Below are 27,781 nucleotides of genomic sequence, written 5' to 3' on the forward strand. Positions count from 1 at the left end.
CTTTTAGGTCCATTGATTTGAAGGATTGCCTAAAACTAAATTTAACCTAAATCCATTCCAAAACCAGCATTTATTTCATCTACTTTCCCTTTGGTTACAATGAAGGAAAAATTATAAAATTGCAAAATTACAATAACAAGTCAGTTGTCCGACAGGCTAATGCTTCAGATTAAATTTACAGGAATCCACCTAAAATCTTAACCTGTGTATTTTTTCCAGATGTTGAAAGGGCAGCTTTTGTTTCCAGCAGTGCTAGTTTTATTTCCTTGGGCCTACTTATTTTAATTCCCTATGTCTCCCTAAGCCAAAATCTTTAAGACATCTAGATCTTCACTTGAATTCTATCTCAGTGTAAGACTTTTCTCCGCACGTCCCCCCCCCCCAGCAAAGTGAACAAAAATACTTTCATCTTTAACTGATAGAAAATACAAATGCAAAGGTTGATCATTGTGCAAGCATAATTAAAGTCATCGACAAGCTAACAAAAAAGTGAAGACGAACATGTAATTGGGTACAGTGATTGAGCGCTTTCATTTGTCACCAATAAAGGAGTGCTTTTTTTTTTTACAGAAGCTGCATGATTAGAGAGGTCAGAGTTGGTCTTAAATATCTGCCAAAATGTTTAGACAGAAGGAAAGGACTTAAAAATCCAAACAAATAGACCTCAGGCACCGGTGGATGAAGTAGATATGGAATTCCCAGCATGGAGCAGGTCCATGGAATGAAATGGCCTTATAGCTTGGTTTAGTCTGATAAAAAAAGAGAGAGAGAGGTTGCTGGCACTTAATTTAGATTTGTATTTATCCTGAAGTACCATTTTAAGTACCACTTTAAGTATTTCAAACAGAAGTTTTATATACAGCTAATGCAGATGCCAGTAAGCTTGAACTTTAGGTATGTTATTAAGTAGATTAGCTGCATCATTTACAGCAGGGCCAAACTCAGCTTTTACTCAGTGCCTTTGATGGCACTTGCTGATATTAAAAATGAGCAAGATTTTGGTGGCAGAGAAAACCCAGATTGAGATTAGTTACTTGATCTAGTACTTTTAGTCCTGGCCAGTAAAGGTGCTGGAAAAACTTGCATCTGTGGAGAGAGAAATAGTCATTGTTTTAGGTCAATGACCTTTCAGAATACTAGCAACCCAAAATGTCTAACATTTTCCCTTACTCATCTAAAGATAGATAAGCTGTAATTAAAAGCCTTCACCACTCCTTATCAGTTTACACTACAAATTCATCCAGCCTTTTGGTCTCCATCCTATTTCAAATATTCCTTTGTTCTCTCTATGCCCCTTTTCTCTTCCACTTAAAATGTGTTTCATTTCAAACATTTTCTACCTCTTATGAAAGGTCATTGACTCAAAATATTAACTGTTCTCTTCATAGATGCTGTCTGAACTGAGTATTCCCAATTTTATTTATAATTCTGATTTATATTTCAGTATTTTTTTTGCTTTTTAGATATGCAAAGTCAATCTTGTAGGCCTGTGTTCTCCAACTGTATCAAAAGAGCACCTTGGTCTTTGCAAAAAACATGCACAGAGCGATTCAGCATTGAAAGCAGGGCAAGCCACACTCCGGGATAGAATCAGTAGGGCAAAGTACACCTATACATTTCTTTAAAGTATTGATGTTCAGCTCTTCTATGTTCCAAACAGAACATATAATGTATTCATACATTTACAGTGTGGCATTCTACACTTGCTTCTGCAATCATCTCAGGTTTGTTTGTGGAACATATGTGATATCATCAAGGGAAAGACCATTTAAACTAATATTAGAGTACAAAATAGTCACTACAGGTTATAATCAAAATTGTGAGCCACTTACTGTATTAATCTAACAAGCTTTTCTTTCCACTAGTGAAAAGTGATTGCTGTTTTAAATTATAGAAACTGAAACAAAACATTACAAAAATTTAACGCTTTTCCTTGATTTCTTGTGTAACATTTAAAGACCAAAAATATGGGACAGAAAACAGAGACTGTTGGAACTAAATATGTAGCATGTAACTGAAGTCATGGTTAACATGTAATATGAGGAGATGGATTTAAAATTTTGTAGCAACAAAGAATGTAACTGAAAACACAAACAGCGCACTGTTTTCACTCTATGCAATCTGCAAAGAAGAGCAATGGTCAATAAGTCTTATTCAATAAACCCAAAATAAGTCTGTTCTTTTAGGTATCTGCTATCTTAGCATTGAAACTCATGTTCACACGTTGCTTAAATTAGACTTGCATGATTTGTACACCTGTATATAACAATAACTGATTGGCAAAATTACAGTATTCACTAAAATGAAAAACAGGATAGCTCACTGAAATTAAACATACAATAACAAGGTTCTTACCTTATATTGCAGTCTATGCCTGCGACCTTTCAAATGCATGTCTTTTGCATTAGGGTCATTGAAGCTACATTCACAAAGTTTGCAATGAAATCTGATCACTTTTCCTTCATCATTATGGACCTAGAAAAATACAATTAAAGAAATTATGTAAGCAAGGTAGAAAATAATGAAGGCTGGAAAGGGGAACAAATAGACAACCAAACAAAATATCAGAAACCCTTGACATCAAACCAATCAATAACTTTTCAAAAAACTTTACATAATCAATCGTTTAGTTCTTGTCATATTGGTCTATAACACTATCCCAATCAATGGAAATTAAGACTTGAAAAACCAGGAAAATCAGGAGATGCAGAGACCTGAACAAACACTTACTTGCTTTCACAACAGAACACAATAAATGTGTCCGTATAACAAGTTTAAGCTTTTCCTTAGTGAAAGTAATTACTTTGACTTGCTCCCTTTTAGCCAGAATTTTCTCTAGGTCTAAAGGCTCATGTCTCCAGACTACATCCTGGGGTTTTAAATTCTCAAGATTCTGGGATAGGTCTTAAAAACCACAAATGTGTAGTCCCTATTCAAGGAATGAAGGAGTAGGAAGCTAATTAGCCTGACAGCTATAATAGGGGAAATGCTTAAATCCTTTGTAAAGGAAGTAGTTGCAAGCTTCATATTAAATCAAATCATAATAAAATCAAGAGGTGTCCACATTGTATAATAAAAAGAAAATTGCACTGCAGGCAATAGAAGATAAAATAAACAGGGCAGGGACAAATCCAGCAAATGTACTGTATTTAATTTTATCGATGTTGTCTACTACAGAATATTCAGATAATTTTCAGATTTGTAAGTCATAACTAGCAGTATGGCAGAGGGATCAAAGTTTGGCCTCAACTGTTTATAAGCTACTTTAAATTACTTAGTTGAAAGGATTGAGTGCAGTGCAGTCAAATTCGTTGACAATTCAAAAAGATTGGACTGCACTCTGCGAAGATGCTGATTCTGCAAAAGGTGACGAAGAATGTTGTAGATGAAGTATAGTGCAGGGAAATGCCATGTTAGGCACTTTGGTCGGAAGAACAGAAAAGATCATTTAAATGGACAGAAATTCAGTATTTTGCAGTACAGGACCATCATGATGTCCTCACATATAAAACGTGAAGTTGATGTCTCCCTAAGGGAAAAACTCCAATTTGAAAGGAGAGCTTCAAAATAAGGGATCACCCATTCAAAGCAGAAGTAATTTCTTTCTGGATGATTGCAAAATCCCAGAATTCTGTAACTCAGATACCAGACAACTGAATTATTGAATATAACTGGAGAATGAGAAGGGCACGAATTTTGACTAAGTGGGAATAGAAACTTATGAGAAACAGACAGGAACGAGGAGCTGAAAAAAAAAGTCTATCGGCTATGATCTCAGACAATGTTTGGGGAACAACCTAGCTTGCTCCTGCTCTATTTCTGACATTGTATTGTGCAAGTCATTTTGCCACCTTGTCCTTGAAAATGATTTTTGAATAGATTTTTTAAAAATCTGCTTCTTTTGGCTAAATGAAATATCTAATTCTGAAAATAATACTTAAATCAAAGCTTTTTTTGAAAAAACATCATGAAATAGCTAAGCGCCATACTCTCTTTCGTCCTTTTAATTATTTTTGTTATTTGAAGGCCACAATCTGCTTCAAGAAAAAAAAATCAACACCTTCATTTCCTGGGGTATCATTAACAACACTTTACATTAAACTGCATCTCTGTAATTGAACTGTGTTCCTTTAGCTTCGTCTGTCAAAATATTTTGAAAGTTACTTAAGCAGATAATCGATTTCAAAATTTATGGAGGTTAACATTAGTGAATTCTTATAAAGTTTGTATATACAAGTCTTCCTCAATTTAAGAAAGTTTAAATTGTCAATATTGGACTATATCCCAACCCAGCTCCCCTCCGCACCCAATAAAATTGTTATGTCTCTGATTTACAAATCTCTTATTTGCTACAATGAACAGCGTTCTACTCTCGGACATTACGAATACACTACCACAATACAAATAATATTTTAATCAACATAATTTAATCTAACACTTTAATCAACAAAATTTAATCTAACAAATTGTTTTCCAGGAATGCTTTCAGTTTGTAAACTGAGAAGTGGCACAGTTCCAGGGCCAGCAGAATTTGAGGTGATTAGGTAATTAGGCATGGTTGATGACAACCTCCGTTCTTTAAATTGACTTTGCCTTCCAAGTAAATTTATTTTTGTAAAAAATTTGTTAATGGGAGCCATACATCTGCTTCCATCTCCATTTATATGGTCACCAATAAATGCTCTACGTTAGAATAGATTGAGCAAGGTATTTTAATTTCTCACTTTTACACTCACTATTAATTCACTTCAGCTTTGAAAAAAAAACATTTGATATTGAAAACAGAGAAATTGAATCATCTTTTGTTGATATTTAATTCCAACAACATGTGGGGAGGGGTTACTAGTTGAGGGCTGAGGTGATTTCTAGGCATGGCCTACATGAAAAGGATGGGCTGTTTAATGTTAAAATGGGTGACAGTGAAATAAAGGGCAATAAAGTGAGATACAGAACCACACAAAATCAGAGGTAGGCAAGAGCATTTCCTCTGACGTATTACATATAATGCTATAGGAGATGAATTAATAATATCACAATATGTGCTTCCACTTTGTTAATATAATCAGTACATTTGTATACTCGTATAAATCAAAAACTGCTATGTAGGCTTGTCATGCAATGACTAGCGTTGTTAATGGTGGGAAATTTAAATACTGTAGAGATTTACATAAATATCCATAATAAATTTGGAAGCAACCGTTTATAATGGAAATTAAAAGTATAGAATACATGATATCAAGATGAAGTAGGAGTTACATCTGCTCACCCTGGACCAAAAATCCCAGCTTCTAACCCCACTTCACCCAAAGACGATTTTTTCATCTCGACTTTGAACAGGATTATGGGTGCCTCAGTCCAGCATTTTAAGCCCATTCCTAGTTGCCTTGTACAGGTGCTGGTGAGCCAACTTCGGGAATAACTGAAGTTCGAAGGTACTCCAGCAGTGTTGTTAGACAGGAAGTTCCAGGATTTTGACAAAGCAACAATGAAGGAATTGATTTTTGCATCCAAGTCAGGATGGTGCAGAAATTGAAGTGCAACTTGGGAGGTGGAGGTGTGCATCTGTGTGGTTGCTACCTTTGCCCTTCTAGGTAGCAGAGGTTTTGTGTTTGGGAGATTCCGTTGAAGACGACTTGGCAGGTTCCTGCAGTGCATCTTGGAGATGGTACACACTGTAACCACTGTGTGCCTGTGTAGAGGGAATGAATGTTTAAGATCTATGGATTGAGCATGGCATATCTCTGAAGAATAAGGTAGTCTACAAGGCTGGCGTACTGCCTTTGCTGTTGTATGGCTGAGAGACATGGGCTATGTATTGCTGCCACAATTCAATACTTTTCTTCTGAATTGCCTTTGAAAAAGAGCTCCTAGAACATGGCAGCAAAAGGATCCAAACCATTCCGGAAGTGTGTAGCATCCCGGGCATCAAAGTGATGCTCATTTCATCACAGCTATGCTGACTAACCATGCTGGATTTATGCAAAATTAAGCATTCCAATAATTCTACTGTACAGTTAACTACAGCAAGGGCAGTGCTCCAAGGAAGTCCAAATAAAGATACACGGACAAACTCAAGAAAGCTAACCTGAAGGTTTGTAGTATTGGCAGAAAGACACAGAAAATCACAAATGACAGTTAAATGGGACACAGCTAGCGAGATTGCAACTTATAATTGATTAAGGTTCACCACATGAAAATCAAAAACGTTAGCCAGGCTCCTTCAGTGTCAACACACAACTGAACTATCAAAGCAATAACCAGGGCTATATTTGGAGGTCATTGATCAACCTTGCAGCATAAATGTTTGCAGATAAGCAGAATCTTTCACATCAACTGCTCAATGATTACTTAAAGTGTTGGTCAATCATATCAGTTTGTCCTAATCAAACTTCCCTTCTACAGCTAAATTCATTCAGGCAAATGAAGGAAATACAATCATACTTTTGACATGATTTGTAAATGGTGCAAAAGGATTGTCAAGCGAATACCTAGCCTTTGACCTACTGCATCATCAGTAGTTATATGGTCTAGTTAAGTTTATGGACAAAGGATTCTACGTTGGGACATTTCAGCAAATATAATGCTACTGAATGTCAAGGGTAGGTGTTTGCTTCTTTGGTTGAAGGATGCTGCCTTGAATGTATGTGCAGTAAAAATTACTTGCAATTTTCATCCTAAGCTTGAACATTATCTAGATTTGGATGCATATAAGCCAGATTGCTTCATCATCCAAATTGCAAACAGAACTGGGAAGTGAATCCGCTAACATCCCCATTCCGATCTTCTGAAAGAGGGTATGTCTTGGTATATCAGCTGAAAACAAGTGTCTCGAAGAATAACTGCAATGATCTGATTTGAGATCATTGACCTTAACAACCAAAATCATTATGTGTGACTCCACCAATTCCCATTGACTTCAATTTTAATAGGTTCCTTGGCACTGTACTTAGTCAAATACTACATTGATACCAAGAGCAGTCAGTCACCACACCTGCACAATTCAGCTCTTTTGTCCTCATTTGGACTAAGACTGCAATGAGACCTTAAGTTGCCATAGCAGCGTTGAAATTATTAGCTGACTAAATAGAGCTTGAAAGCATTCTCTAAGCCTTGTTCATTTTGCAATAAACATGAATAGACTGTTGGGGTAATATTTGCTGCATCTTTAGCCAGACAATTTTCTATATTGGTGAAGCTACGCAGTGTTGTACTGTAATAGTTTGGCTCGAAATTTGGGTAGATTTGAAATACACACAGATTCAGGGAGTAGATATGTGTGAATTATATGCAATGCAAGCTGGGCAACATAAATTATTTGGGAGTTATTCAAGGAGCTTCTCAAACTTCTCCTGACTCTCACTCAGTTATAGCTACCATTATCTCTAAAACTTCGCTACACATCTCCTCAGATGATGACAATGATGGTGAAACCATTCAATTTGTGCTTAGCAATTGTGTCCCACCCATGCTCCCACAAGCTCACAACCAAATGTGTAGTCTAACAACCATCTGCTTGTTACAGGAGTTCTTAAAGAAAATCAAGAGTTAACAAATTTCAAAATAACAACATTATGTAATCTTTAAATTTTTTCAAAAGAGCATAACTTTAGTTGCAAAGTTTAGGAAAATGTTAGTCATTAGAGTTGCAAATTTTGATAGAAGTATGCAACAAAGCAAAGGCTAATTATAAATAAATTCATAAATTCTCCCCAGGCTCTCTCCCTTCCCCCCCACTTTGGCAAATTATTTTAAAAGCTTTTATAAAACTTGAAAACATTCTCTAATCATGATTCAATGTTGCCCTTCTCCAAATTGTTTAAGAATAAATATCATAGAAAGGTTTTTGACTAAGATACCTCTTCTACATAATCGTGGCCTACAGGCTGTACGTCATTCTGAAGCTGTGCCGGTATAGTAGAAGCTGGTACTGATGCTGTGACCTGGTCGGCCTTGAATTCCTGTGTCTCAGACTCTGGCTTGGCATTTGAGACTTTAGTATCCTCCATTTTGTTTCCCATTGTCTGCACTTTGTTTCCTCCTTTGAATTCAGAAAAGTTTTTGAATTTATTCAAATATAGACCAACCAGAAGACCGTATGCATTTATTACTACACGCAGTAATAATAATTAATCTGAAAATTAAAGATTAAGCATGCAGCAGTATAATTATAGCACCTGTACAAACCAGTGTAAAATTGAAGACAATACCAACATAATTCCAAAGCACTCCTATTCCATTACCATGAAATCTAAGTCTTCCTTCATTAATATAATTTAAATATAAAATCCCCTGTGCTGTCTGCTTCGGAATTTAGAACTCAACAATAATGATAAACAATGTTATATTACCTCAATTTTATTATGAATTATCTGTTGAAACCTTACAGTACAACTTTCAAAGCACCACTGATTTAACAATATTCTGCAGTTTGATTACCATGGAGGTCACTTAACAAATTGGTTTCTTCCATGAAAGAGCAATTAAGCTGATAGTTCTCACCGAAGTGTCAATTTCAAGACAAATGCCTGAGTCACATATACCAGTTAATTACACAAACTACAGGCATCAATAATAAAATTAAAACTTTCTTGTTAAAGGACAAAACCATTCAATGAAAGATAATATTGAACCTTCTACAGCTCTATACTAAACACATCTTTTAGATGTTCCCAGTGAAAAAAATAAAAGATATTTGTTAATTTTAGGATAGGAGAAATTAAACTTTTAAAATAAATAGGTGCTATAAGGAAAGAGGAGTGAGGAAAGACGGCGCAGACACAGGCGACTTCATCCAGTTTGTCCATGAGACAACTTATTTCTCTGATATCTTCACTTTCAAGATGATTGTGATTGTGTTGGAGTTCAAACTACAATTATTTGTATGCGTGGGGTTTCGGACTGATTGTGTGGCCTAGTACTTCACTATCCCCAGGAATGGCCTGAAAGGGGGGAGGGGGAGTGAGAGCGAGAGAGTGAGCAAGAGAGAGTGAAAGAGACTGTTAGTCCTCGAGACAGGGGGTTTGGAGAGGCAATGCAGAAGATTGTAACATCACAACAGCATGTTGCTGGTCTCCAATCTTGTTGTTGCAGGAGCAATCTCTCTAATCCTCGCTGCAGAGAGAGCCTGAGATACCAATGTGCTCGTTTGTGGAATGCAGTTTTAATGGATTCTGGATCAAGGACTCTTTGGGGCTTCTGCTGTTGCTTATATGGTGGGGGTGGGGGGTGGGGAGTTATGCTTCTGGCATGGTTGGGGAGGGGGTCGATGCAATTCCTGCTGCTTGTGCAGTAGTGGTGGTGGGGGGCTTCAGGGCTTTGATGGTTCTGTCATTCATTCTATGTGCTTTCTTTTGTTTTGTGGATGTCTGTGAAGAGTATGAATTTCAGGTTGGATACTGTATACATACTGATATTAAATGAACCATCGAACATTTATTCATAAAATGACTGTACAATGCAGATCTTCCCCAGGTTCTGTATAGTTCGCAAGTCAGAAATGTAGTCATAAACCTAGTTTACACATGGCATAAAATGCCTGCAGCCCTGCATCAGCCAGCAAATCCACCAGGCCAGTCTCCCAGACGCTTGATCATATGTACAAGTCAGGTGTTCAGAAGCTGGGGAAGATCTGTAAAGTTTATGGCATAGAACATATATAAAAACCCTCATGGATTAAGAAACTAACTGCTAGAGGAACTTAGGAGATCAGACAACATCTATGAAGGGGAAATGGACGGACGATATTTTGAGTTAAGATCCTTCAACAGTCTAGAGACCCTTCAAAGATGACTGCCCATTTCCTTCTATAACTGCTGTCTGGCCTGCTACAGTAGTGCAGCAGTTAGAGCCACACTATTATAACTTGGAATTCAGAGTTCAATTCTTACGCTGTCTGTAAAAAGTTTGTACATCCTTCCAATGAGCACGTGGGTTCCCCTGGGTGCTCTGGTTTCTTCTCACATTCCAAACACTGGCTAGTAGGTTAATTTGTCATCATAAATTGTCCTGTTATTAGGCTAGGATTAAATAAGTGGGCTGCCGGGCGGTGTGGCTCATTGAGCCAGAAGGCCTGTTCTGTGCTGTATCTCTATATAAACAAACATTGACCGTTCACTTTCCTCCATAGACATTGCCTGACCTGCTGAGCTCCTCCAGCAATCGGGGTGTTGCTCCAGTTTTCCAGCATTTGCAGTCTGTCTTGCATCTCTATAAAATTCTACTAGTTGGATAGTTTCACTTTAAGTTGCTCCCAAGGTCTGACACATTAGAGTGAAATACCGTTTCCAGTACTTTGAAGGGAGGCAGACTTTGGCAAGGCAGGATAATTCAGCAGGAGGTGGAAAGCTTCAATATAGCTCTCGATGGAATGGATCCAGCAACTGCAAAAGGGCTGACTGCTTCACAGCATCAAATGATGCTTCATAAGATTAATTATTAGATGGATGTGCAGCAGAAAGCTTTCAGCCCTGTTTCACAATGCATAACAAATTTGCACTTACGAATACTAAAACAGATGACATAACTGGCATTATAAGACATGGCTGCAGGGTGATGAAGACTCAAATATCCAAGGATATTTAAGGAAATAGGAAGGACATGCAAAAAATGATGTGATTGTGAAAGATGAAATAAGAGCAATGGTGGGAAAGAATTTGGCTCAGAACTTGCAGTTATAGAATCTGTCAGGATGGACTCAAGAAACAAGGGTCAGTAAACATTGGTAGTTGTCTACAGGCATCCAAACAGTAGTGGCAATGTAGGGGATATCAAAGTGAAAATTAAGAATGCATGTAATAAGGGTACTACAGTAATAAATTGTTTTAATCAACATGTAGAATGATCAAACAAAATTATCAATCATATTGTGGAGAATGAATTCCTGAAATATGCATGGAATGGTCTTTTAGAACAGTGAAGAATGAGTCTATTAGGAATACACACAAAATGCTGGTGGAACACAGCAGGCCAGGCAGCATCTATAGGCAGAAGCACTGTTGACGTTTCGGGCCGAGACGCTTCGTCAGGACTAACTGAAAGAAAAGATAACCTCTTACTATCTTTTAGTAAGATCTCTTTTAAAAGAAATTAGCTTTTCTTTTAGTTAGCTCAAAAATAAAGTAGCCCAACCATTGTTAATAGAAGTTAAAGTTATATAGCCAATATAAGTAGCAAGAAAGAAGATTTGGAGCATTCTACAATCCTGCAAAAGGAGAGCAAACTTGCGAAGGAACATTGAAAAGAGATTGTAAAAAATACACAAAATGAAAAATATTACTGAAAACAAAAATAGGTCCCTTACAAGCATAACAAGGATTAAGAAATGACAAAAGAATTAACAAAACACTTTGGCTTTGCCCACAGGGAAGAGGACCTAAATAAATGCCAGACATGTGAGGGAACCAAAACTCCAAAAAGAATTCCAGGAAATTAGAAGCACTGAAAAAAAGTGCTGGAGGGATAAATGAGACCGAAAACTGATAAATTTCCAGAGCCGCCTTCTACATCATAGAGTGCTAAATGGGCTAGAATAGAAATGTACGCATTGGCTGTCAACTTCCAAAATTCTAGAGATTGTGGAATCATTACTGCAGATCAAAGGTGACAATGTAACTCTATTCAAAAATGAGAAAAGAAAACAGGAAGCTCTATTAGTAGTAGGGAAAACACTAGCTTATTATTATAAACTATGTTGTAACAAGACACTTCTCAAAGTTTGAAGTTGAAAGTAAATTTATCATCAAACAAAACATCGCAATATACAACCCTGAGAATCATTTTCTTCTGGGCTTAAATCAACTTGGGCTGTCAACTAGTGTGCAAAAGGCAACAAACTGCAAATACGGAAAGAAAGAAATAAAAATAAACAAACAATAAATACTAAGAACATGAGATGAAGGTCTTGAAAGTGAGTCCATAGGTTATGGGAACATTTCAATGATAGGCAAGTGAAGCTGAGTGATGTTATCCCTTTGGTTCAAGAGCCTGACTATTCCTGAATCTGGTGTGAGTCCTGAGGCTCCTATGGCTTCTTTTCTTGATGGCAGCATCTAGAAAAGAGCATGTCCTTGGCATTTGGTGGGGTCTCTGGTGATGGATGCTGTTTTCCAGCAACAACATTTTGTGATGATGTGCTCAATGGTGGGAAGAGCTTTACCCGTGATGGAGTGGGCCATTTCCACTAATTTTTGTAGAATTTTCCATTCAAGGACATTGGCATTTCCATACCACGCTGTGATGCAGCTAATCATTATACTCAGCAGTAAACATTTATATAAGTTAGTCAAAGTTTTAGATGTCATGCCGAATCTTCACGAACTCATAAGAAAGTATTATTTTCTTTGTAATTGCACTTAAAATGCTGGACCCAAATGAATAACACCAAGGAATTTAAAGTTGCCGACTCTCTCCACCTCTGATGAGCACTGGCTTATGGACCTGGTTTCTAATGCTGAGTCAATAATCAGCTCTTCGGTCTAAACAACTTTGTGTAAGAGGTTGTTATTATGGCACCATTCAGCTAAATTTTCAATCTTCCTCCTTTATGCTGATTCGTCACCATATTTAATTCAGCCCAAGACTTGAAATTGGCACTGGAGCTCTGCTTAGCCACAGATACAAGTGTAAAGCATATAGAGCAGAGGGTTAAGTACACATTCTTGTGGTGCACCTGTACTGATGGAGATCCTGGAGATGTCGCTGCCAATCCAAACTCACTGGGGTCTGCAAATGAGGTTCCAAGTGCACAAGGAGGTCTTGGAAGCTTATTGATTTGTTTTGAGGGGATGATGGTATTGAATGCTGAGCTGTAGTTGATAAAGAGCATGATGTATGCATCTTTGTTATCCGATGTTCCAAGGTTGAGTGAAGAGTTAATGAGATGGCATCTGCTGTGGACCTGTTGCTCCAGTAAAATTGGAGTAGATCCAGGTCACTTCTTAGGCAGGAGTTGCTATGCTTCATCACCAACCTCTCAAAACTCTTCATCACTGTACATTAAATGCTACTGGATTATAGTCATTGAGGCAGGTTACAATCTTCTTCTCAAGCACAGGTATAATTCAACACTGCTTGAAGCAGGTGGCTATCTCAGACTGCTGATGTGAGAGGTTAAAGATCTAAGTGAACACTCCAGCCAAATGACCAGCACAGCTCTTCAGTACTTGGTTAAATACCCCATCTGACCTGTATGCTTTTCATGGGTTCACCCATCTGAAGGCTGCTTGCACATTGGACTTAGAGACTGAAATCACAGGACCATTGGGGTCTGTGGCAGTTTGTGATGGTTCATTCATGTTTTGACGATCAAAACAAGCATAGAAAGCATTGAGCTCATCCTGAAGCAAAGCCCTGTTGTCACTCTATGTAGCTTGATTTAACTTGCTCAACTGTTAAGCATCCTTCATTGATTGAAGTTAAGTCCAGAGTTGCCACTTCACCCATGAGATAGCTTTCCAGAGATCATATCTGGACTTGTAACTTTCTTGGTCACCAGATTTGAAAGCCTCTGATCTGACCATCAGCAGATTATGGGTCTTATGGTTCATCCAGGGCTTCTGGTTAGGGAAGACTGAATGACTTTGTGGGGACACACTTGTCTGCAACTATTTTTATAAAATCCATGACAACCATGGTGTATTCATTCAGATCCACAGATGAGTCCTTGAACATGGCCTAGTCCACTGAATTGAAGCAATTCTGTAATCGCTCCTCTGCCTCCCACAACCAACTCTTTGTTATCCTAATCTCTGCAGCAGCCTTGCTTTTTACCCTCTGCTCGTATGCAGGTAGGACAGCCAAGTGATCTGATTTCTGAAATGCAGTCTGGGCATTTTTGATCTTAGTGTAATTGTGCAGTGGTCTAGTATGTTGGGGTCTCGGGTGCTACAAGTTATAGGCTGATGGTAATTGGTCAGGGTTTTCTTCAAACAAGCCTGGCTGAAATACCATACTATGATTTGAAATGTGTCTGGATGGACTGCTTCTTCTCTGGAGTCAACATCGTGCAGTGTCTCAAGAGGTTGATTATAGTTGGCTTCTGGTAGAATGTAAACTGCGGTCAGCTTAAAATTCTAAAATATCAATGGAATGAGGTAATTAAATATGGATTTATTAAAGGAAAATGGCAGTTCATGAGCCTACAAACTTCTGACAAGGCTCAACAGACTAGATGTTCCGCTCATCCCCCTTGACCCTCGAAAAGTGGGTTTTGCTTAGAACCAGAGGTTACAGTCTCATAATACAGAACAAGACTACTTGGACTGAGACAAGAAGAAATCTCTTCACACAATGTAATGATTCTATGTAGTTCTCTACCACATAAGGGTAGAGAGGCTGATTCACTGAAGAAGTATAATAAGGTCGAAGAATTTAAGATGCAAAAAATATCACAGTCTACGTTAGAGACTGGAGGTATTTTAGGATAGACTAGCCTTGATCTTATTGAATAATGGAGCAGGCACAAAGGGTCAATTAGCCTAATGCTACCTCGTTAGGTTTTCTGTATTTACAGACTGAATTGAGAAAGTAATGACTGAACAGTTACAATCTTCAAATTTTCAACAGGTCAAAGTTGGGAAAGAGTACGTTAAACACAATTCAAAAATTAACATACCAACAAATGTTATTTTGGGTGTTACTGGTTTCTTCACTGTCACTGTAGTTGGTTTGCTTGTACTGTTTGTGAAGGCTACAGCAGGCTTGGGAGGCATTTGGCTGGCTGGTGGTATAGTGGCTGTGGTAGTGGCAGCACTACTTGTTATTTTGTTCATCGCAGTTGAAGTTGAATTCACTACAACTGGCTCAGTAGAGGGAATTGGCTTACCCAATTTGGTGTGCAATTTCACAACCTGCAAAAAGGAATACAGAACAGTTAAAATACATTTAACCCCTGCATCACAAGGGAACTCTAGGTGAACAAGGATCGTAATCAGTTATGAACAGTACTTGATTTTCCAAAAGTATTTCACATTCTTTAAATGATAATAGAACTACAAAAGTCTTTGGATCCTGGAATACAGAGCAACATACACAACGCTGGAGGAATCCAGCAGGTCAGGTCGGATCCATAAAGGGAAATGGACAATTGGAATTTCAGGTCAAGACTTTCACCTGGACTGCGTTAGGATGGTAGTTGAGGCAGGTGTGATAAGAGTTAAGACACCCTTAGATGGGCAATGAACATGCAAAGAATGGAGGGATATGGATTTGTACAGAAAGAATGAACTAGTTTAGAAGGCTTTTAATTACTAGTTTAATTAGCCCAGCACAACCTAAATGGGCTGAAGGGCCTGTTCTTGCTATAATATTCGGTGTTCTATTGATCTAACAATATGTTCTAGATTAACAAAAGGACAGTCTACATTCAGTTTAATAGCAAGCCAGAATTATACCCCAGCCCAACTTAAACTAACATGTAAGAGTGACAACTATGTATTCAAAATTAAGCAAGTAGAAGTGTGCGTTGCTTCAGAAAATTCTGAGCTTAACTGAACAAGTTCAAATCAGACTCACAAACTGATGTTCTTACATATCAAGTTTTGTGCTCTTTATTAATATGTACATAGATACAAGATAAACTCCTGAAACTTGAGCCACTTCCCTTTTATATTAGTCCACAAATGACTCGAGCCTGCTCTGCAATTCAAAGATATTAATGATTTTGATCTGAACTCTCCCCATCCAAATGTCTTATGCATTGACTCTTCATCCTTAAATTTACACCTCTTGAAAATCTGCACTAATCGAATATAAATTCCGAATATACAATGCTCCAAATGACTCCACAATGCAGTTATAAATGGCTGCTCCCCTACCACGAGACTAGAGACCCTAGTTCTATACTCTATATAAAATGATGCTATCTTTTGCAAATAAAGCTTTTAAAACCCGTATGAAGTATCATTTAATAAGGATTCTAGAAGTAGGGGCCCTAGCACTAGAGAACAAGCAGAATGTCAGAAAGGGTGGGTAAAGTCTCACATACTTAACAAAGACTGTCTCTACAGACAAAGGAGTTGCTTTGGAATATTGCTTCAGCCTGCAACTTTTCCAGTTGCCCAGTGATGAAGCAATCTTAAGCCAATGCATTAGTAATAAACAAAAAATCAATTTGTTGGAATTATACAGAAACACCTACAACATTTAAAAGTTTAAAAGTATTATCATCACTAAAAATCATAAAGACCTTTATAAAGCTGATTTGGTTTCTTTAGTAGATTTTATGAAGCAATTATTTTGTAGATGGAATCCACTTACACTTTTGTTAGCCGGCCGAATTCATGTAGTTAAAATGATAATTTTACCAAAATTTTTATATGCATTTCAAAATATCCCTTTTTTTAAACTAAGAAGTTTGTCGATCAGGTTGACTATTATTTCGTCTTTTGTTTGGAATGATAAAAGACCAAGAATTGGAATTTATTCCTTCACGGATTTGTTCCAAGATGGCCAATTGATGTCTTTTGAGAAAGTAGTAACTAAATACTCTCTTGTATTCACATTTCTTGCAATATCTTCAGGTCAGACACTTCTTACAAAAATACTTAAATAATTTTCCATATATACAAGATTCTGACCTGTTAGATATTATTTTAAAAATGAATCCTTTAGTGAAGGATTTTATCGAGAAAACTTATAATTTATTGTTACAACAGCGCAATTACCCTTCACTTAAGATTAAGCATGATTGGAAGAGAGAGCTTAACATGACCCTGATAACAGAAGATTGGTTGCGGATTTTGAAGTTGGTTAACTCTTCTTCGATTTGTGCCAATCACTCTTTAATTCAATTTAAAATTGTACATCTTTACTATTTGACAAAGGAGAGACTGTCTAAAATGTTTCCTAATGTTGATAGTCAGTGTGACAGATGTAAAACTGAGACAGCCACATTGACACATGTTTGGGTTGTGTTCCGTATTGAAACATTTTTGTAAGTCTATTTTCTCTACAATTTCTAAAGTTTTAAAAATTAATTTACAACCTAATAAATTGACAGTTTTATTTGGTATAATCCTCAATATATTCATGGTATTTCTCCATCAGACCAACATGTAATTGCATTTGTTACATTATTGGCCAGAAGGGCTATTTTGTTGAAATGGAAAGATGCTTCTGCTCCTACTTTGATACAATGGTTTTCTCAGGTGATACTATGTCTTAGTTTGGAGAAAATCAGAAGGTGAACTTTTGATCCTCGATTTGATTTTGAGAAAAGGTGGGGTTCATTCGCCCACTACTATCATCTGATTTGAGTTAATTAATACGGTTTCCTTCTGATTTTTCTTTAAGTGGATTTGAGTTGGCGGATTGATGTTTTTTTTAAATGGAAGCTTGTATGATGTATAGCTCCGGGGTTGTGCTCCCAATGGGTTTTTTTTTGGGGGGGGGGTTCGGTTAGTAGGGTTTTTTTTTAGTTAGTAGGGGTTCTTTTTTTCCTCCTTTTTCTTTAAAAAAAAATTCTTAACATTTTATTTTTTTCTTATTATTATTGATATATTGCTTAGCTTTGTTAATCAGTTATTTGCTAATTTAATTCCTTATTGTACATAATGACATATTGACTAAATGTATCTTTTTTTGTTAATCTTCAATAATAATAAATAAAAAGATTATAAAATGAAAATAAAAGTTAAAAAAAATAACAATCTGACTGACAACCATTATCAAAATTGGAGTCTAGAAATATTAGCCCACCCTTTTAATTACTGACAGACATACTAGTATACTTTACTACCATGTACTTTCAGTACTTAATGAATCTTGACAAATACCTTTTGGTGCTTGGCACCTCGTATATGTGCAGCATAGGCGTCTGCACCTGTACAAGACACATCACACAATTCACATCGCAGCTGGCCTTGGGCACCACGTGGTCCACTGGTAGCCTGACTTCCACCCTTTAAAGCTGCCTCTTTCTTCTTGTGCTTCTGACCTTCCAAATGTTCCCTGTAAGTCTTGGAGAAAAGCAGCAAAAAAAAAGGTAAAAATTAAAAGAGGAGATCTGTTTGGACATTCACATTCATTTTTCCAATGATACAATGTTCCAAAATTAAATTGGCCAATTTCATGTTGGGGTGAAAAAGAAAATGTTTTTCAATTGTCAAACTAAGAGCAGTTTTTCCCCACCTTTTTCCACTCAGAAAATCCAAAACTCAAACTTTTAATTTGAAGTACTAAAATCTGGACATATACAAGTCTTAATCTGCTGAAATGTCAATATTAAAAGTTAAGCATGGAAACAGTGACTGCATTACTAGCTACCAAATAGGCTAGTTCATTTAACTTGTCAAAGCACCTTTGCACCAGCCACCAAGTGCATGACTTCCTCAAAAAAATCCAAATTATCAGGTGCAGTAGAACACCATCACCAACAGGTTAAAAGGTTCAGAAAAAAAAAACTGGCTTTACTGCAGCATACATAGTCTTTACAAGGCTCACTACGTACGTGAGGATCGAGGATTGAAAAACTAGTCAATACAGTTTCAAAATAAGAGATAAACCATGTAGGATTGAAAAGCCAGATTGCTTGCTCTGATCTTATTTCTCAAGTCCTTACATGCTATCTTGACTTCAACATATCCTAGGATCTGCTTCGTTGCTGGATCAAGATTCTGGAATACTCTATTTCAAGTTGTAAGGGCTCACTTACTTACTCACTTACTGCATCTGATCAAAGCCCAAACCATCTTCAAAGCCATTAGGTTTATGCAAACTGTGCCAATCCTATCAGCACCAAACACATCCTGAAGAATTGAAGACAAAGCCTAGTATGTTATTGAGCCAGACTGTCCAGACAACAGCAAATTTGTTAACAAATTTCACGACATATTCCGGTGATAATAAACCTGATTCTGAATTTGCATTCTGACATATTCTGCAATGTTCCATGGTCAACTCCAACCAACAGAAGGCCTCAAAAAAAAAATATTTAACATACTTTCTTCAAAACTTATTACCTGTGGACCAGCACAGCTAATTTTACAGACGTCACAATAGTGGAGCTGCGGCTGTTTAGGTGGTGGCTTTGGTTTTTGCTGTTTGTTCTGGAAGGCAGGTTTTTTGACGAAAGTGCTTCCTGTATTGGCACTGTTTCCTGTTCCAGTTCCAGTGCTAGTCCAGGTGGTAGCCGGGGGCTTCTGTGGTTGCTGATAATATGATGTAGCAGCAGGGTATACAGCAGCTTCATAACCAGAGTAACTTGATCCTGATAAAGCAAATAATTATTATAAACTACTTCATTATAAGAACATTGGCCATTATAGTTCAATTATCAGCATTCATGCATAATAATGATAGAACAGCAACTCTTAAAATACTGCAATCTTGCCATGTTTAATTTTTGTTTTCATTTTCTTACAAAATGATATTTCCTAATGTTGCTCTACTTCGCAGTCCGGAAACAAAAAAGATGGCAAATCAGAAAACTTATTGCATGTTGAAAAATATGAGTAACAACTGGTGATATGCAACTTTGCATTCATGAAACTTCAGCTTGACCAGGAGAGAAAAGTGCTGAGAAAACAGAGGCAGGACTACATACACTGCGTGAACATGACAGAAAAGGGACATATTGATTTGGCTTGAAAGTTCAAGCACAGAGATGAGCGCAGCACCAAAACAATAATGGATAAATCGAAGCAGTAACTTACCTGAATAACTGACAGGTGTTGTATTGTATGAGGGCGTCTGTGTATAAGATACAGCAGCAGTGGCTACTGCTGCGGTGGGTTGAACAGTGGGTTGCACAGTCGTTACCACAGGATACACTGTATAACTAGTTGTAACAGGGATTGGAGTGGGTGCTGGCTTTATTGCAGTAACTTGCCTCGACTGTTGTGTTTGCGTGTATGGTGTAGTAGTCTGGCTGAAGCTAGTTTTTGGAGCTACTAAAAGACAAAAATCAAAAGGAGATAATGTTATTTGACCTGATGGAACTTGATTACACAGAGTTTTAATTTCAGCTTTGACAATAATGCATTTAAATATATTTGTTCAAATTTGCACAAGCTTGAACAATAAACATCTATGATTACTACCAAAATATAAACTAGTATATAAATATTGTTCTTGTCCTTGAGGAAGGACACTTTTCTTCATTGGAATACAGGTAGTCCCCGAGTTACGAACGTCTGATTTACGGACAACTCATACTCATGAACTGAGGAAGGAGAATGCCGTCCGCCATTTTAAGTCATTGCCGTTGACACTGTGTTGAGTGTGTAACTTTATATTTGGCTTAAATTTTTCTTAGTAAAATTCACCTTGACCCCCCCCCCCCCCCACCCCTCCGGTTGGCTGGTGGCGCAGTGACATCAGTGCCGGGCTCAAGAATGGAGTTTCCCGAGTTCGATCTAGTGACAGACCGCTCCTGTGCTGGGTTGATGTTGATCCAGTGACTCCCGTACCATCCATGCCAGGTTGATGTCGAGCTCGCAACTCGACCTTGTAAAAAAAATACTACCACCTCCAGTTTAAATTCTCACGTGGAATATTGTGGAGGATCAAATACCCAAACCCAGTACAACCTCCACTTGTCCCATTTAACCTGTCTCAGTGCGGTGGTCCTTAGGACCCAGCAGAGCTTGGGACCCGCCGCCCGCAATGTTTTTGTTCCATTCATGGGAAGCGATCGCAATTGAAAACAAAGTGGAACTAATAAAGCGTTTGGAAAGGTGAAACACCATCGGTCATTGGAAAAGCATTAGGCTACAGTCGGTCAACGATCGGAACAATTTTAAAGGATAACGGATAAAGTGAGAATAATGGAGCATGTGAAAGGCCCTGCCCCGATGAAAGCTACAATTATTACTAAGCAACGCAGTGGTTTAATTATTGGAATACAAATAATTAGGTACAAATCCGACTTAAAGACGGACTCAGGAAAGGAACTTGTATGTAACCCGGTGACTGCCTGTATACAAATGCTTACTAATCTCTTGTCTCCGTTTCTCACATTCAGAGTTTAGAACACTGGAAGAAATAACTGGATGGTTAGGTGGCATACCTACAGAGAGTTGCTAGCTTGCTTCAGTACCCATGTATTTTTTTCTCCAAACTTTTGTGCTGATAGAGAGTCAGCATGTTCCCAATGAATCTACTGGTACTCAAGATACTGATCTGAGAGGACAGACTGCCTCAGCCTATTAAAATATTCTTATTTGTTCTGACTAGATTCAGGACAGTAATGAATTACAAAAGGCAGTTGAAATCATACAAATTTCAGGAGACAAATCATTCTGGGTTTTGAAAAATAAAACTTTTTATCAGTAAAATTCCAACATCTGGAGTGAGGCAAAACTTGAAAATTGATTGGATCTTTCAAAATGTTTCTTAGTTTAATTCATACGATGTATTGGAACTAAAGTTTAAAGGTCAAAGGAATGAGAGGGACACAAGACCACATATTACACATTGCCTTACGAAAAAAAGTGAAATCTATTTGCTATTCAAAACTATAAAAGTAATTTTTATCTATATTCTTCATCTGGTGTTCCTGTGGAGATTATTTTTTTGTTTTCACCTGGAATCAGGTAGCTCAGGACAGTCACAGAACTTTTCCCTGCTATATGGCCCAAGTCTCCCTAGCTAGGTCATCAGGAAGCCAAGTTCTAAATTTTACCTAATTCTCACTATTAGGCTTAATTTTGGAAATGCGGCACTTACTTGTCTGATAGTAGGAATCTGTGGCGGTATGCTGAGGTTGAGCAGCAGCTGAGACAGGTTGCTGATAATACTGTTTATCGTAAGTTGGAGCTGTTGCTGTGGAACGTGCATAACTGTAATTGTCCTACATTTCAGACAAGGAAAATACATTAATGACAATATAACAAATAAAAGTCTTCTCCAACAAAAAGCATCCAACTTGCCAGCAAGAGCTGTTGTCATTTTGAAAATAATATGAACACTCTGGCACCTGCATTGTGTGTGCAGTAAAGGTAAAGGTAACATTATGCTTTGGCCATCACTCAGGAGGATTGCATCTTACAGCAAAACTCTAAACTTTTTTTTTATTAACAAGGGAAAAGGTGGGATATTCCTTACATTTTTTTTCGCTAAAAACATGAGTTGAGCTAACAATTTTGCAGTGTGGGATTTGTATGCTTCTTACAAACCAGAGCAACATGGCTCAAATGTTAAGATGTAACACTATGCAGTGTTTGGAAATTTAATAATGTCTATGTGAAATGTTGGAAATGGACTGGGAAACTGGGGAGTTGGGGAAATGAAATGAAATATTCCAGTGAATTTAAACATCTTAGCCTACCAACACAGTGAACAGAAGCAGTGTTCAGCAGAATTACAAAGGCAGTTATGAAAACAAAGTGCTGCTTTGAATTAAGAGCATCACACACCATTAAGGGTATTGAAACATATGCAATGTTTTCTTGGAGTGTATGGATTCCATTGTAATAAACATGTCTAACGGCAATGTTGACCAGCCACTAACGTTGTATAGGTACATCCGTAATATAAAAATAAGGATGGTCTAAAGCCACAAAAGTAATACTTGAAAATTTTCAAAAAATTTGGACAAGTACAAATGCACACCTATCACGTGCAATTTTCATACCACTCGTGACCTGGACCAGCACTGTCAGCTTTATTGCTGATTACTTAGATGGTCAAGATCACCACTGGTATAATAAAACCAGATTATACTAAAACCAACTGTATACCTTCTATCCATTTTACAATTACATATTTCTCTTACAATAAAGACAGAAGTATTTTTACAAAATGAACAAAACTCAATTCTTAAACTTTAATCTGCTATATTCTTTACACTAATTTTTAAAACTACATTAAAAAGGAGATACGCGATGTTCTGAGCTGACAGTTTAGAAGCTATCTATCTTACATACAAAGTTAATTAAGCTTTCTCCACAAGCACCTTAGATGAACCATAGATCAAGTCTGTCATCCAACCCCACTCAGTCTTGTCCGAATTTCCTCCTTGTGCGTAGTACTGCTGCAGAAAGAAACTTTGTGATTCATTGTGGCAATATCAATGCCAATATATATATATATATATAAAGATATAAACACACAAACTAAGATTCAGTAAAAAAAAGTCTTGAGGTGGGTTATAAGTTCTTTTGTTTGGTGCTTTTAATAAAGATCTTTTCTGGTAACACTTGTGTCAAAATCTGTAACCAAGGAGCCTATATTGACAAGAATCTAAAATAGCACAATTAAGCAAAATGAATATTTACTCAAATTAATCTGATTTTACCTTTGTAGCATGATTATAATCTTCAAATAATTGATTTAGTTTGGGTGGATGAATGGACGATGGCTTGGAAAGACTGGAATTCAATAACTTAAATGTTTTTGAACAAAAATGTTCCCATTTAGCATGATCTGCAATCCTGATGTGCTTGAAAATTGAGAGGAATTTCTGTGCACAAGTCTACACACCTAAAAATACACAAGTTTCTGCTAGCCCATGTAACATTCACTCATTTACAATGGAGAACTATTTCATCCAAAGGTTGCACAACAAAACTAAGGACACCTTACTAATACATGCTGATTCACATGATGAGGGACCATTGAGAAATTCAAATGAAATAAATTAATCAGCACACAGAAATGGATAAAATTTACACTACCTTTCATAAGAAGCATCCCTGTATACAGCTAACTATAAAATATAAATATTCACACTGGAATACTGAATCCAAAGTTGTGCAAACACTATTGGGGTAACGGTGCTAACACACTGCTCGCTTCCATGCTGGGTATCCTGATCTGCAGGTGAAACATTTGGCTCCATATTCAAACAACGAGGTTCACTTTGATAACCACATTTAGGTATGCACATATAGAAATAGAATTCTTTCGAGATTAAGTACTTCACAACAACACTGAGCACTCCTGATAATATGCAAGATTCATCTTTTGAAAAGAATCTTCCTTTGTGATACATCACCAAATAGTTTTATATTAGAAAGCATAAATGCCACATGAAGACATTTTACATTGGACCCTGAACTTTCAAGAAACCGATGCTAAACAACTTTACTAGTAATTTACACTCAATTAGCTTGATCCATAACTAAAAAGGTATAGGAAACATTTACTTTCTGGAAAACACCATCAATACTGGTCTTGAAAGATGGGTTAAGTTAAGAAAAACTGCACTAGTTAAATATTCTGAAGGAATCCAATGACACAACTAAACATGCACAAAGTAAACCATTTTTCTAGGGCGTACCAGCCCCCGGGAAATGTGTGTGTGGCTCAAGCAAAAACTTTCAATTTGAGTTCCCCAAAGTGTCATGAAGAGTAGCACAGCATCCGATTCTTGGTTCACCCTTACTGATTGAAAAAGCTCAATGCTCATCAAAAAGGCACACACAAGAATAGCAGCTTGCATAAAGTAACAGAAGCCAATGGCCATCTGCAGAAATATACTCAGGTATAAATCACTTCTTTCTGAGAAGGATAAGGAGAGGGAAGCGGAAGAGGATGGAAAGACAACCTTTTCTGGAGCAAGAATACTGGAGTGAAAATTTACCACTTTCCCAAATTAATTGCTGCATTGGATGTTGAAACGACTTCAAATTTGGAATTTCTGTAAAACTGCATATTTGATTAGTTTTCTTATAACAACTGCAAATTAATTCCGACAGACTGCCACACAAATGCCTGCAATAATTTTTCCAAAGGAATCAGACAATTTGAACAACTGTATCTTCCACTTTTCTGAAGCAGGAGCCCCTCTGACCGGATGCGATTTCAAATGAGTTTCTTCCCACAATGTATTCACTTGGCACAGCCAGTTTCAGATTTTAGATATAGAGACACAGCACAGCAACAGACCCTTCCATCCCAACAAGCTTCACCAACCAATCGCACCCATGTTACCAATTAACCTACTAACCAGTATGTTGTTGGAATGTGGGAGAAAACTGGAACACCTGGAGGGCACCAGTCGGTCACAGGGAGCATCTACAAACTCCTTACAAAAAGCAGCCGAATTGAACCCAGAATGATTTTTGACCAATCCAAGTCTCCACTAGCTTTTGCATGCCATCATAATGCATCCCCCTTCAATTATCACACAAGTTTCAGTAAAACATCTTTTACAGTGTTGAGATGTTAATTGAATTCTATACATTTTTATAAAAACTGATACTTAATCAACAATTGAATACAAACTGCACTTTTTCTAAGGCGTGAATTATGAAAAGAGCACCATTTCCATGAAATTTTAGAAGTCACTACAAGTTGTTGAGTTTATCAGAAGGATGCAGCTACCTCTGCAGAAGATTTAACTTTCGTTGCTGAGAGTTTTAGTTAAGATTGATAAAACTTAAACTGGCGCCATAACTTTGAACTTTGAATAGGATATTAAGCAATTTTAGATTAGCTCTTCATACACGTATTTTTAGATGAAATAGTTCCTATAGTTCACCTGGAATCACAGTGGTTAAGGCATCAAATTAGGAACAATATTGGATCTAAGGAGGAGATATATAAATTGGCCCAAGAAAGCAACAGTTTAGAACTCAGCAAAAGAGGTAAATTAGGAAGGGAAAGAGAAGAGTAAGTTTGCAGGAAACATTAAAAACTGATTGCAAAAACTTCAAAAGCTAAGTGAAGAGAACAGTGAAGATAAACTTACGTTATTTTCTGCGAATAAAGGGGAATTTATAATGGATGAAAAAGCAGATAATTGAATAAATATTTTACAAAGTAGGGCAGAAATAGCACGTCAAAGGTTACAGAAGGCAGGAGAATGGGGTTGAGAGGGATAATAAATCAGCCTTGCTGGAATGGCAGAGAAAACTCAATGGGCTGAATGGCCCAATTCCGCTGCTAAGTCTCATGGTCTGAAATGGGCCTTTTTCCAAGTATAAGTTAGTGAATAGTAATATACCGAAGGATTCAGTGCTAGGACTCCTAGATATCCATAATACTAATGATTTAAACAAGAAAATCAAATGTAATATCTCCATGTTTGTGAAAAGACAAGTTGGATAGTAATGTGAGCAGTGAGGAGGATATAGAGGCTTCAGTGTGATTTGAATAGGTTGAGTCAGTCGACAAAGGCAAGGCAGATGGCATATAATATTGAAAACTGAGGCTTTAACCACTTTGGTGGCAAAAAACAGGAAGGCTAATTGCTACCTGAGCAGTGAGAGATAAGGAAAGGACAAGGTGCAGACACCTGGGCATAATTCTACAATTGTTGATGTAAGTATGCAAGCAGTTACATTAGGCAGTTAAGTTGGCAAACGACACATTGGCCTTCATACTGACATAAGTAAGGGAAGATAGCAAAGGTTGACCATGCTGAAAGTAAATTTATTACCAAAGTATACCCAATACAACTTTGAGATTCATCTTCTAGCAGGTACCCACAATACAAAGAAACACAATAGAAAAATCACACATAAAGACTAACAAACATCCAATGTGCAAAAAAAGAACAAATAGTGCAATTTTTTTTAAAAACAAGTAATATACAGAACATGAGGTGCAGAGTCCTTGAAAGTGGGTTCTCAGCTGCAGAATCAGTTCAACACTGAGGCAAATGAAGCCCTGCTGGCTTCAGGGCAATAACTGCTACCCAACCTGGAGACGTGGACCCAAGACTCCTGCACCTCCCACCCAATGGTAGTAGGCAGACAGGACAGGCTCAGGTGGGGTATCCTGGCTGACATGGAAAAGTGAGCTCAACGCCAGTTTGTCTTCTGCTCTTGGCCTTGATGCTTTAATCAGAGCTCTTGGGCTTCAATGATTTAATCTGGCCTGAAGTCTGCTCCAGCAATGGCTGTGGCAGCGATAGTCATACCTGCATTTTTGAGAGTTTAGTTCACCGAATAGTGATAGTAAAGTTGCTTTGTTGATTTAGATGTTTCAAAAGTACATTTCTAAAAGGGAAATTACAGACGGCAAATTGCAGTGTAAGCATATTCAGTAGAACAGCTAGTAGTTCCTTGAGCTGCCTGCAAAACGCCACCGTATATTGCCAGTGCCATGATGATTCCTGGGCTGATCAGACTGACGAACAGAGATTGAGACAACTGAGTTTACACGTTCAGAAGAATAAGAGGGGGCCTCCCAACTTATAAAATTCTGACTGAACAGACCAGATTCAGGATGGATATGAGATTCTGCAAAAGCTGGGTATCTTGAGCAACATACACAAAATGCTAGAGGAATGCAGCAAATCATGCAGTATTTATGCAGGTACAGCAGGCAGTGAAGAAAGCTAATGGCATGTTGGCCTTCATAACAAGGGGAGTTGAGTATAGGAGCAAAGAGGTCCTTCTGCAGTTGTACAGGGCCCTGGTGAGACCACACCTGGAGTATTGTGTTCAGTTTTGGTCTCCAAATCTGAGGAAAGACATTCTTGCTATTGAGGGAGTGCAGCATAGGTTCACGAGGTTGATTCCTGGGATAGCGGGACTGTCATATGTTGAAAGATTGAAGCGACTGGGCTTGTATACACTGGCATTTAGAAGGATGAGAGGGGATCTGATTGAAACATGTAAGATTATTAATGGATTGGACATGCTAGAGGCAGGAAACATGTTCCCGATGTTGGGGGAGCCCAGAACCTGAGGCCACAGTTTAAGAATAAGAGGTAGGCCATTTAGAACGGAGTTCAGGAAAAACTTTTTCACCCAAAGAGTTGTGGATCTATGGAATGCTCTGCCTCAGAAGGCAGTGGGGGCCAATTTTCTGGATGCTTTCAAGAAAGAGTTAGATAGAGCTCTTAAAGATAGCGGAGTCAAGGGATATGGGGAGAAGGCAGGAACGGGGTACT

General features: G+C 37.6%; 1 protein-coding gene across 3 annotated transcripts in view; it reads right to left on the reverse strand.

Annotated features, from left to right (window-relative positions):
- LOC140739973 (zinc finger RNA-binding protein-like) overlaps positions 1-27,781 on the reverse strand; it is an 80,243-nt gene that overhangs the window by 33,058 nt on the left and 19,404 nt on the right. Inside the window, exons 4-11 of one of the 3 annotated variants that reach the window (XM_073068697.1) lie at positions 22,892-22,966; positions 21,664-21,787; positions 19,650-19,886; positions 18,957-19,204; positions 17,772-17,954; positions 14,612-14,846; positions 7,857-8,038; positions 2,356-2,475 (exon numbers count right to left, since the gene is read on the reverse strand). In XM_073068697.1, coding sequence (XP_072924798.1) covers positions 2,356-2,475; positions 7,857-8,038; positions 14,612-14,846; positions 17,772-17,954; positions 18,957-19,204; positions 19,650-19,886; positions 21,664-21,787; positions 22,892-22,966 — 1,404 coding nt within the window. Of the gene's footprint in view, positions 1-2,355; positions 2,476-7,856; positions 8,039-14,611; positions 14,847-17,771; positions 17,955-18,956; positions 19,205-19,649; positions 19,887-21,663; positions 21,788-22,891; positions 22,970-27,781 lie in introns of all 3 variants that reach the window. The other 2 variants (XM_073068696.1, XM_073068698.1) reach the window with 2 other exon arrangements.

The sequence above is a fragment of the Hemitrygon akajei genome, chromosome 16 (assembly GCF_048418815.1).
Source record: "Hemitrygon akajei chromosome 16, sHemAka1.3, whole genome shotgun sequence".
NCBI classification, from domain to species: Eukaryota; Metazoa; Chordata; class Chondrichthyes; order Myliobatiformes; family Dasyatidae; genus Hemitrygon; species Hemitrygon akajei.